General features: G+C 55.6%; 1 protein-coding gene across 5 annotated transcripts; it reads left to right on the top strand.

The window, feature by feature from the left end:
* The first annotated feature begins 959 nt into the window (after window positions 1–959).
* FNDC5 (fibronectin type III domain containing 5) lies at window positions 960–8551 on the top strand. 5 transcript variants are annotated; one of them, XM_055331497.1, is made up of 6 exons: window positions 960–1040; window positions 2651–2766; window positions 3269–3467; window positions 3809–3898; window positions 5951–6084; window positions 6623–8551. In XM_055331497.1, the coding sequence occupies exons 1-6, from the start codon at window positions 968–970 to the stop codon at window positions 6704–6706; spliced, it is 696 nt and encodes a 231-aa protein (XP_055187472.1). In that variant the 5' UTR covers window positions 960–967; the 3' UTR covers window positions 6707–8551. The 5 variants fall into 5 exon arrangements, with proteins under 5 accessions (XP_055187472.1, XP_055187477.1, XP_055187473.1 ...); XM_055331502.1 differs by having other exon boundaries at window positions 6422–8551; XM_055331498.1 differs by having other exon boundaries at window positions 7071–8550.
* Window positions 8552–11821: the final 3270 nt, after the last annotated feature.

Here is an 11821-nt window from a genome sequence, read left to right as displayed (position 1 = left end):
TGGGGTGGGTGAGTTCACTCTGGGTGGGGACACAACCGAGTCAAGCACACGCGTGGGAGTCCGATCAGCCTGTGTTCAGAGCCTGGCTCTGCTGTGAGTCGTGGGGCAAGTCAAGTGACCTCTCCGAGCTGCGGTCTCCCGTGCAACACGGGGGGCCCGGAGCACCCCTTGAGGGGTCCCGTGAGAAGGAGGGGCAAGGTGCAAGTCAAGCTCCTGGCAGTGTCTGGGACCTGGAAGGAAGGTGCGGGTTGTTACTCTCACGGAGACAAAAATGGGGGCCCAAAGAAGGGGAAGGACTGGCCGGGGTCCCCGAGCTAAGTCTCCAGTGAGTCTGAGTGCCCTCCTCCCGGCCGGCCGCGGCAACACCGAGCACCTGCCGCATGCACCCCAGCAGCTCCTCGGCGCTCTGGCCCCCACTCCCCGTCCCTGCGGTGACACTCCCCTCTGCTCACGTCCGTCCGGGCCGGCGAGGCCTCGGGTCCGGGGCGGGGTAGGGGGCGGGGAGCCCCGGCCGAGGGCGGGCGGGCGAGCGCTGGGGGCCGGGGACCCGCCGAGTGTCTCGGGGCGCCTTCCCCCCTCCCCGGGGAAGGGCGGCGCTGGGGGCCGCGGTGGGGGCGGGGGCACAGGGGCGGCGCGCGGGCGAGCGCCGAGAGCCGGGGGGCCGGAGGGCCGGGAGGGGCGGCTGCGGGGGCGCCCTCCGCCCTCACCCCGCCCCGCGCCTCTCCCCGCAGCGGGGGCGCCCCGCCCCCCGGGCGCCCGACGTGGACGCGGCCGCCGCCGCCGCCGCCGCCGCCGCCGCCGCCGCCGCCGCCGCGCGGGAGTCGCTGTCCGCGGAGCCGACATGCAGGCGGCGCGGGGCGGCGCGGGGCGGCCGGGCCGCGGGCCGGAGCGCGAGCGCCAGCGGCCGCCGGGCGCCGGAGCCGCGTCCCCCTGCGCCGCCCCGGGCCGGCCGGCGGGAGGAGCCGCCATGCGCCCCGGGCCGCCCCGCGCCGCGCTCCGCCTGTGGCTGGGCTGCGTCTGCCTCGCGCTGGTGCAGGCGGGTAAGGGGGCCCGGGCCGGGCGGGCGGGAGTCCTCGGGCCCCTTCCTGCCCCCCCGCCCCCCCGGCCTCTTCCCCGCCTCCTGACCCCCAGGCCCCACCTCCCGCCCCCGACCGCCGGCCCCGCCGCCCCAGCCCTGGGTCTGGGGTCTTGGGGTCCGCAGGCCCCTCATCCCATTACCCTGACCCCAGGCCTTTGCCTCAGGTACCCGAGCTGAGCTCCCTCCTCGGGCCCGGGGAGCAGCTGAGGACACCAGTCCCCCCACCTTGGGCCTCCCTCCCTGTCCCCAAAGCCCTGCAGGACAACTCTGCAGGTCGGAGCAGGATGGGGTCCCAGTCTGCGTGAGCATGTGTGAGGGGGATGGGAACTGGCACCCCCGGGTTCGGGGTGGGTGGGGTGGACCCCTGAGCCTGCTGCAGTCAGGGTCCCGCCTGCCCCGAGCGCCGGCCTCATCCTCACCCAGCCCAGCCTCTCCTGAGGCTCCCTATCTGTCCCTTTGGCTTCTGGCGCCTCACTCATCACTCCCTCTCCCCATCCCTCTGTGGCTCAGTGCTTGCTCTCCCTCCCTCCCTCCCTCCGCCCCCCCCCCCCCTGCTTCCTCTACGTCTGTCCCTGATAGCCCACTTGTCTGTTTTCTGGTTCTGTGTCTGCTGCCACCTGTCTGTGTCCCTCTGTCTCTCTCTGTCTCCAGGGATGGCTTTGTCGCCCCAGGCCCAGCCCCTGGGGCCTCGGGTCCACTCCTCTGTGGGGTGCAGGGTGCTGCTCAGGGCCACGTCTTCCCCTTGCAGCACTCGCCCCCTGGGGTCGCAGACACAAGGCCCCTAGAGCCCTTCTTCCTGCCCTCCACCATCTCTGTGCCTCACTCTCCCTCCTACTCCCTTCCCAAATGACCCGCTCTCATCTCCTTCCCACATGCAGAAGACCCTACCTGCCCTATACTCATGGTCCCCCCCTCCAGATCCTGCTCTGAGTGACCTCCCCTCTGCCTCCAGGGGCTGGCAGAATGTGGAGAACAGGCTCACAGAGACCCCTCCCCGCCTTCATCTGTCTGCCTCACTACAGTATGGGGGTTCCTCTCTTGAACCTCACTCCCAACCCTTGATCCTCACTCCCAACCCAGGCCTCACCCTAGCCTGGCTCCTCTCCACCTCTGGGTCTTTCTCCTTCCCTCAAGGTCACTCACCTGACAGTGTGGTCTTGTAGAAAGAGCACTGGACTGGGAGTCCTTTTGACTGCTTTTCATCAGACTAACTTTCAGCTCTCGCAGCCCTGGCCACCGATGCCTCCCTTGTGCCTGCCCCCCCCTCCCAACCTCTTAACACCTTTCCATTAGATCTGGCCCCAGCCCAGGCCCATCTGTTTTAGCTTGGACCCCTAAAAGGGCCAATGTGACCAGTGGGGGCTCCTCACCCTGGACATGCAGAGCCCGGGGCCTCTCGGGCTATAGCTCTTCAATCACTAACGAACTGAGACCCGTGTGTCAGCCCCATCGGAGGCCTTGCGTTCCTTCCTTCCCCCACCGTGCGGCCTTCCCTAGGTTCCCACTTAGGAGACAGTGGGCGTGGGCCTCACGGCAGGGGGTGCTGAGGCTCAGGTGCCTCCCCACCCCCAGACAGCCCCTCGGCCCCAGTGAATGTCACTGTCAGGCACCTCAAGGCCAACTCTGCGGTGGTGAGCTGGGACGTCCTGGAGGATGAGGTGGTCATCGGATTTGCCATATCTCAGCAGGTAGCCCTCGAGGGTCTGGGAGGGCAGGACACATCGGGATAGTAGCAGGGGATGCGGAGGGGCGTGTGCAGAAGTAGAAAGGGAAAAGGAGCAGAGAGCAAGAGAGACAGAGGCAGAAGAACTGCACGTATGGCTTAGAATAGGGACCCCAGAGGGGAACGATCAGTGAGGAGGGCTCCCAGGCCTTTGACTGGAAACTGGGAATCAAAGACCTGATTTGGATCTTACACAGACCTGAGTTTCGGGCGCGGTGCAAGACCTCACTGGGGAGACAGCCTCGGGCAACTCTTCTAAGCTCTCTGCACCCGCACTGTCTCCCTCTCTGTAACATGGAGTGGCAAGAGCCATAGCTGCCCATGGAGATGAGGGGTGCGTGGGGAAGCCTCTGTGTGTAAAGGCTTGAGCTAGCGGCCCGGTGAGCCCGGTCACCACCAGAGAGGTGGGCAGGGCAGGGTCGGTGACAGGGCGCTGACTGCAGCGGGCCTGGGGTTTGCCTTGGCAGAAGAAGGATGTGCGGATGCTGCGCTTCATCCAGGAGGTGAACACCACCACCCGCTCGTGTGCCCTCTGGGACCTGGAAGAGGACACCGAGTACATTGTGCACGTGCAGGCCATCTCCATTCAGGGCCAGAGCCCCGCCAGCGAGCCAGTGCTCTTCAAGACCCCGCGTGAGGCTGAGAAGATGGCGTCCAAGAACAAAGGCAGGCCGGGGCACTGTTAGCGGGGGTGGCGTGAGCTGTGGTCAGGGCCAGAGGAGGGGGTGGCTGGAGGAAAGCACCAGTGCCCCCAAGCCCCTGTTGTCTAGTACAGCAGTGGCCAAGAGAGGCTGTCACCCTAGTCCCTGAGACAGTGGGCATATCAACTCTCAGCGTTGGGCCAAGCCATGTTGCTGCCGCCCCAAGTAGCCATCGGCATGTTCTCAAATCTCTTTTTATTAGGTGTCTGGGTACCTATAGAGATAAACATTTAAGCTCATGGGCTGGCCCTGGAGGGGTGGCTGGGGATGAGAAGAGCCTCGGACCTAGTGTCTCCCTCCCTGCAGATGAGGTAACCATGAAGGAGATGGCAGGGAGCCAACAGCTGCGGACCGGCGAGGTGCTCATCATCGTCGTGGTCCTGTTCATGTGGGCCGGTGAGTGTCTCCAGGCCCCTCCTCGCTTGGCCTCTGGGCAGTGGAGGCCCCTGGCTGGGCCCCTTCTCTCCGGGAAGTGGAGACAGCTGAGAGATGGACCCATTCTCTAATTTACGTCTCACAAAGAATTTAGCCTATTGAGAGCTGCCTTGGATTATTTGAGCGCTTGCCCTTCATTCCCTCCGGAATAGTTTGGACACCTGGGCGGACTCGTACCTTCTGGCCATGGCTGCAGGAGCATGCCTCCTTCTGGGCTGCTGGGCCTCCAGGTGCTCCAGGCTTGGGACCCTCTTCTGCTGCTCATCCTTCTAGCTCTGGTTCTGTGACCACCTCCATTAGATCTCCCCCATCCATCCATGAGAAAGGTTGTTTTGCCTACTGCTCTCACAGTGTACTGCTCATCCCTCCCTTTAGCTCCTTCCAGCTGAGGTCATTGGGCCCATGGGGGCTCCCTGTTCCCACTTGTCTGTGAGCTACCCTCTGATAAAGAACAAATTTCATCTCTGTACTCAACCAGCATTTTCTGAATGGCCATTCTGTTCCAGGTAATAGTACTGTAGTCATGACTAAAGAGCCCTGGGCTTGCAAGGAACTGGGTCTAGGAGAAGCCAGGCCCATACTTAACTATAATTCAGTGTGATAAGTGCCACGTATGGGGGCAGAGGAGAGGGAATTAATTCTAGAGCTAGGAGTAGAAATCAGGAAAAACACAGAGAGGAGGAAACATGGGGATTGAGCTTTGAAGGATGAATAGGAAGTCACCAGACAGCCAAAAAAGGAACAGTGTTCTGATGACAGCATGTATAAGAAACAAATTCAGGGGCACCTGGGTGGCTCAGTCAGTTAAGTGTGTCTGCCTTTGGCTCAGGTCATGATCTCAGGGTCCTGGGATCAAGCCCCACGTCGGGCTCCCTGCTCAGCAAAGAGTCTGCTTCTCCCTCCCCCTGCTCTTATGCTCTCTCTTCCTCTCAAATAAATAAAATAAGGAACAAATTCAGCACAGTCTGGTTCAGTGCAGCTATGACCCAAGAGAAGAAGTAGAAACGGGGACAGTCAAGGATGGTGAGGCTTTAAAGTAGGCTGGAGCCCATTTTGAGGGACCTGAACACCATGCCAGAGCTGTATTAGCATGGTGGTTGAGAGGGCAGGCTGTATTGGAGAAGCATTTGGAAAAAATGTTGTGTAGACACATCGAAAAACAGACACTTGTAAAAACAAAAGGCAGAAAAAACAAAGGATTGTACAAAAGAGGTTTATGGTATGTTATCAGACTTGGTGCAGACAGTATTTACATAATCGTAACGATGTAAACATAGTGGACTAACCCAAGATTATGATGTAAGTCTGTCAGGGTGACGAAAAAGGAAGTAAGCGGGAGGTGTTACCCTGTACCTACAATAGAAAGTCAAAATAGAAAAAAAAAAGTCAAAATAGTATCTAAAACAGATAGATCAAGAAATAGCACTATAAATAAAGCATAGAGGTAAAAATGGAGAAGACACCTACCAGAATTGGAGCTGGCTTCCATAATTGTATCTGACTTTAACCTATTACGCTCACATATTCTTTGTCTGCTAACAGTAAACATTTAGCCGAGCGCAGGCCCTGGCGTGCAGGTCCCAGCTCTCCCGCCTCAGGACCTTGAGTAGGTTCCTAGGCTCTCTGCATCAGTGTCCTCACTGGCAACCTGGAGGTGATAATGAGGACTCAGTGGCATGGGCATTGTCGGTGCACAGCATAGGGCCTGGCACACGCTCAGCAAACGTTACTGTTTCTATTTCCCCTAACTGGAGAGGAGAGCTGTAGGGGAGAGGGGAGACGGGATCAGATGGGCATTGGGAAGATCAGCCCAGCAGCAGCGAAGGAGACGGCTGGTGGGGGACAGGTGGACATGGGAACCAGAGGCAGGCCGTTGCAGTGGTGTAGGGGAGAGGCCATCTGGAGCTCAGTATCTAACAGGAGCTCGGCAGGTGCCAGTGGGAATGAAGAGGGCAGGCGGGAATCGAGCTCTGGCCTCTCACTGCTCTCCTCATCCTCCTCCCACCCCCCTAGGTGTCATTGCCCTCTTCTGCCGCCAGTATGACATTATCAAGGACAATGAACCCAATAACAACAAGGAGAAAACCAAGAGTGCATCAGAAAACAGCACCCCGGAGCACCAAGGGGGAGGTCTTCTCCGCAGCAAGGTGAGGGCACGTCTCGGGTCTGGGTGGGTGGCCCCGGGGCTGTAGCAGGGTCAGCTGAGGGCTGGACGGGCTGCAGCCCGGCAGAGCCAAGCTTGGCCGCTGCAGCCTGTGTGACACCAGGGATGCTGCAAATTGATTTTGGACCTTCTCCTCTTGCCGGGTGCCAGGGGCCAGTGTGGTTAACAGAATGCAGTGTGACTGGGGAGGGGAGAATTCATGGTTGGTATGGGACAGCACGAAGAGGGGGTTCTGGGCTTATTTCTGTCCCTGCCGTGCTGTGTGACCTTGGGCAGGTGCTTCACCTCTTTCTACCTTCATTTCCTCTTCTGCAAAACAGATATGACAACCTTGTCAGTGCTTGCTCTGAGCAGCTCAGAAGAGACGGTAGAGAAGTGGGAGGATCTCATGGTTCTGACGATGATTATCCAACAAACAAACATCTGGCCCTCTCCACATTTCCTCCTCCCTCCATCTCCTCACACCCCCTGGCTTACTGTCCTCTCTCTTGGCTCTCTCTTTCTGGGGCATTTTCCCGAAGCCTCTTAGTAATCCCCATCTCCAGAAGCACCTCGACAGTGTCAGTGGCCGGGGCCGCGCTCTGAGGCGGGTCTGCAGGATGTGAGAGAACCAGCCGGCTGGATGGCTCTGCTGGGGGGAACCGGGGGCCTGGCACCCAGTCTTGGCTGCTAAGTGAGTGAGGCCGAAGGCTGGGTCTGAGAAGGCAGAGAGATGAGACATGCAGGCAGGGCTACTCCTTCCCTTCCACGCGGGACAAGAGCCGGGCTTTTAGGAGGCAGCCCTTCCTTCCTTTCTTCTCGTGCCCTCCCCCATCTCCAACCTTGCAAGAAGTCTATTCAATTAGCCCTGGCTGCTTCTCTCATTTTTCCCCTCCCAGTTTCCAAACAAGCCCTCGGTGAACATCATCGAAGCATGACTGCCTGTCTGCAGGGAGAAGGATTTCATTTTTCTTCTCTGCTGGTCCCCAGGTCCATGGGCACAGGGACAGGGACTGCGGTGGGGGGAGGCACAGCTCTCCCTCTTCCCCATCCTAGTCTGGTGAAGGAGGCTGAACTACAAACCCAAATTCTGCAAAAAATAAACAAGCCACAAAACTAAAAGGCCTGGCCCCATTCTGGAAAAGGCAAAGCTGCATGAGACACAGCCTTCTTTCTGCCTCCTCGCCTCTCCTGGACTGGCTTCCTCCCTGAGAAAATGCACAAAGTTCCTGGGAGATGACAAGCACCCAGACCGACTCCAGCTGTGTCTTTCAGACCGAGAGCCATCAGGGAAGCCATGGGGCAGGGTCATGGCTGCCAGCAAGCCTTTTTCTGGATCCAGCCATCAGGGACTTGTTTGTGGTGTGATGCACAACTTTGCGAGTGTGTAAGATGGTATGTCTTATCTCTCTGGAAAACACAACTGAAGGGCTTCACTCCAGAGGGCAGAGGAATTCCCCGAGCTGATTGCCTGAGGCCTCTGTCTTCTTTGGCCCTCATCTTGACTGTAACATCCTCAGTCTGGAGTCTTAAGAAGACGAAGTGGGAAAGAGACCTGGAAGGTACTGGCCCCATTTCTCATTTCTTTCGGAAGAGGCTGTTGGAGTTGTAACAATGCCGGCTTACACAACTGAAAAGGTATGTCCACGTGGGACATCCTGGGGGCAGCTGAATCACCCACTCTGGAGTAGAAGCTGTTGGAAGGCAGGCCTGAGCCATTACCGTGGACAGTCAGAGCAGCCCTGGCCCCTGGGGTCTCCATATCTTGCCATCTCATCCAGGGTTCTGTGAAAGCTCCCCAGGGTCCTCATGTCCTTCCCTAGAGCCTGAGTGGTGTGAGGTGACAGGTCTCTCTCTCTACTGCCCCTTTCTGGTAAACAAAACAAACAAACAAAACAAAACAAAACAAAAAAATGGTGCTTGATAAGGGAAGGCAGACTCTTCCCTAGGACTGACAAGTTACGGCTGCTGAATGCCTGCATGGGAAGAGATGGGCCTCTTCGTCTTCCGCTGGTGGCTAAGGACGGGCATGTGGGAGGACTGCGCCTAGCACAAGCCTGGCACACAGTAGGCGCTCAGTGAACACCTGTTGAACTGAATGATGAGAGCAGTGGCCCCCAAGCCAGAGAGCTGAAAGCCATCACCCAATGACCGCCCCTTCCTTCCGGTCTACAAGAGCTCTCCTGGCTCGGTCAGCCACGACTCTGCTTCGCCCCGGTGTGACAGCACAGGGAGGGAGGAGAGACAGGGTGAAAGGCAGATGTCAGCAATACTAAGGGCTTCCTCATGGGAGGGCATGAGGCTCCACTCATTGTCTTGTGACTTCCATCCCTGCTGAATGGGGCTGCAAGGCCAAAGCTCCTTAGGGGAGAGGTCCTTACCTCTGATCCAGTTAGAGCAATAACCTCTTTTTAAATGGAAAATAAAAGACAAATGAAAAGGCACATCCTTGTCTTCTGGTAAATGCCCAAATGTTGCCCTCTTTTTCTGGCAATTGGCAGCAAGTCAGGATGTGTGGAGGAGGGAGTCAGTTCTCTCTCTCTCCATTTTGGCCTGCAGCTTCTTAGGGACATGCCTGCCAGCCAAGCTGGAGTTGGAAGGGAAATCTCGAACAGATGGGGGTGCACGTGTAGGAGGAGAAAATAGCTCCTCCATCATCCTATTACTGAGGCCCCCAAATTCAAGCTTGGGCTGCCTCGCTGCACAGGTACACAGGCTGGTGCTCAGTTTTTAGAACAAAGGGTTTTCCCCTCTGGGTGGGGCTGGGTGATTTCCCTGACCGAAGGAATGCAATTCTAGTTTCTCCCCAGGGTGGGGAGGGAAAGGAAGAGGAACTGCAGAAGCTGCTTGTTGCAGCCCAGTGTTCCCAGCATGCTGTCTGAGGCGGCTAAAGGAACATCATTAGGATCCCAACAGCAGGCTGAAGGGTGGAGTAATGATGTCATTAGCCAATGAGCAAACCAGTAAGTAAATGGTACACCTCGAACACTCCTGTCCAGAGCCAGCAAGAGTTTGGAGAGAAAAGGTCAGATGAGCAGGACTTAGGATAGACTGTTCTGGAAGGTTCCAAGAGGAAAGCAAGTCTTTTTTTTTTTTTTTTAAAGATTTTTATTTATTCATGAGAGACATACACACACAGAGACACAGGCAGAGACACAGGCAGAGGGAGAAGCAGGCTCCACGCAGGAAGCCTGATGTGGGACTCGATCCTGAGACTCCAGGATCACGCCCTGGGCTGAAGGCAGCACTAAACTGCTGAGCCACCCAGGGATCCCCGAGGAAAGCAAGTCTTAAAGGCTGGGTGGGAAAGTGGAAATCTGCCAGCACCCAGAACTCTAAACCCAAGAGGTACTTGCTGGACCCTCTGTCTTGTGTGCCCATCTAGTGCCACCTGGTGGAGAGACGCCCCTGAGTCAGCAGCAGCTACCTACAGACAGCCATAAGAGGCCAGCAAGCACTGCTAATGGAAATTTAGCAGTGCCGGTAGCACATCAGCAGAGGGTTAAGGGGGACGGGAGACTAATGAACACTTCTGGTTTAGATAAACCCCATTCCCTTTAGTTACCTCCCTAAAACCCCAAGTTCTACAACTGAGTTTTTCTTGGACCAGCCATTGTATACAATAGAACCCTATAACTGTGACTTGGAACAGGCGTGGGCAAGTTCTTGAGAGACTGAGGCCTGACCTGCAGGCCACACAGGGCCTGTGGGAAGATGCTGGACAGAGGCGGGACTCTGCCTTGACCCCAAGTGACCCCTCAGGCCAGCTACTTCTGGGGGGGTGGGTTTCCTTATCTGTCAAGAAAAAGGTTAAGAACAGGACCCCAGAGCCTACTGACCACCTGGAGTAGGTGCCAGGGGGCCTTCCTCCCAGCAACAAGAGGGAAAGCCCCAGGGTCTGGGAGAGGAAGAAGAACCCTGTTTGTGTGGGCCAAGAGTCCTTTCCCCTTTCTGATCCTGTTCCTTCAAACCAGGCTTTTCAGAGTGGCCTCTTCTAGAATCCACTTTTAAGATCTCTAATTCAGCCCTTTATAAAAACATATAGTATTGTACCATTCCAGGCATGTGACTGTTATGTTACTTTTCACCTTCTTGAAATCTTTTTGAGTTTTAGGATTTTGCTTTTAAGTGGCCTCCAAGAACAAATTGCTTCCATAAATGGGACACACGCCCTAGCTCCAGCCCCACCAAACTCCGTCAGTACAATATTTCCAAACCTTCAAGTGTCACTTGAAGCTAAGTCGGAGGAGATCCTCATATACAAATAGTTCCTTTAATGATAACAATAATGATTCTGGACTACTACATGGGGGGTTTTACAGGTTGTCCAAAAGGTTACATTCCACCCCCATCTCAATGGGTGCTGGGGGAAGGTCGGATTTTCTGTCTGTGACATGTTCCAGTTGTCATTAGAGGAGGACAGGTGGGGAGGATTGAAAAGGCGCAGCTTGTTCATTAAGGAATTCCACTGCTGACCAGCTGGTATTTCCTGTGACAAGTGGAAATTTTTTTCCTGACAGGTGTTCTGACATACAAAGCAAGCATACCTTAGGACCAGCTTAGGAATAATTGTTTTCTCTTAGAAAAGCAGGACAACACAAAGAAAAGCAGGGAACTCTGCTTTCTAGTTTTAGATGGTTGGGTTTTTTTTTTTCTTCTTCCTGTAAAAAGCTCCAAACAAGCTAGAGAATGACCCCATTCTTTTGAGAGAAGGTCCATTTCTCCTCCTCCTCACTTTTCTGTAACATAAAAATGAACCTAAGGGTAAGTAAGGAACACCACCACTTCAGAGAATGCAGCCTGGTCCCTGAAACCTTTGATGTCTGCAGTAACATATTGCTAAAAAGGAAATAAGCAACTACTAGACAAAGGATCTGCACCTGACAGAAACAAAATGGGTATGTATAGGTTAGGAGTACCTCAGAGTGAGACAGTATCAAATAGCTGAGTGTTTGGCAAATTTGTATTGAAGCTTTTGCCTGGACTACAGAACAGCCATTAGACAAAACTTATGTAACAGCAAGACAGAGTCTGTCCAAACATGTTGGTACTTATTTACTCAGCATGAGTTGAGATTTTATAAGCATTGGCTAATATAGGTGACAAGCTCTTACTGACTTCATCCTGTTTCCTGGGGTAAATCTAAGAAGCTTAGGTTCACAAAAGGGATGTAAGGAACGCTGTGTCTCCCCTATCTACCCACACTTCCACCTGCATCCCAGGTTCAGGAGCAGTCAGTTTCTAGAGAAGTTGGATTAAGAACTACCATCAATTTTGGATGATCACTTCTGGTTTCCCATATCCCTTTCTTCAAAGGGAGAATGCTCTGGGTTAACTCAGCTTCTTCCCTGATCAGCACCAGTTTGGGAGAGGCAGACAGGGGTCAACCACACAGCCATGGGAAGGAATGTGAGGCAGTGTTTGTCTGATCGGGCTAAGCCGTCTCCCCCTTCTGCAAAAACAGCAGCACAGTGATATTTCAGGCTTCCCCTATGTCAGGCTGCTGACATGCACTATATGTAGCTGCAAATCCCAATCAATTTCAACATTTCTTGACTGCTAGAAAGCCTTTCTCAACACTGTAATTTACCCTCAAAAGAATAGGGAGCGTGCACCCTCGCCTCCCCAGTACCACATTCTACTAACTGCCACCCCCGCCCAGACCCCACTAACCTTCCTACACAAGAAAAGGATGGAACCCTCCTTTCAAAGCCTGCAACAGACGGCCACAGTACATGTGC

The sequence above is a fragment of the Nyctereutes procyonoides genome, unplaced genomic scaffold (assembly GCF_905146905.1).
Source record: "Nyctereutes procyonoides isolate TBG_1078 unplaced genomic scaffold, NYPRO_anot_genome, whole genome shotgun sequence".
In the NCBI taxonomy this organism is placed as follows: Eukaryota; Metazoa; Chordata; class Mammalia; order Carnivora; family Canidae; genus Nyctereutes; species Nyctereutes procyonoides.
This window is presented reverse-complemented; position numbering and strand designations above follow the sequence as displayed.

What these genes read in the sequence shown, in the direction of transcription:
- FNDC5 (XM_055331497.1), top strand. Translation starts at nt 968, where the DNA reads ATGCGCCCCGGGCCGCCCCGCGCCGCGCTCCGCCTGTGGCTGGGCTGC. An exon ending in GATTTGCCATATCTCAGCAG is followed by an intron (nt 2,767 to 3,268) that starts GTAGCCCTCGAG and finishes TTGCCTTGGCAG; the next exon opens with AAGAAGGATGTGCGGATGCT. An exon ending in GGTCCTGTTCATGTGGGCCG is followed by an intron (nt 3,899 to 5,950) that starts GTGAGTGTCTCC and finishes CCACCCCCCTAG; the next exon opens with GTGTCATTGCCCTCTTCTGC.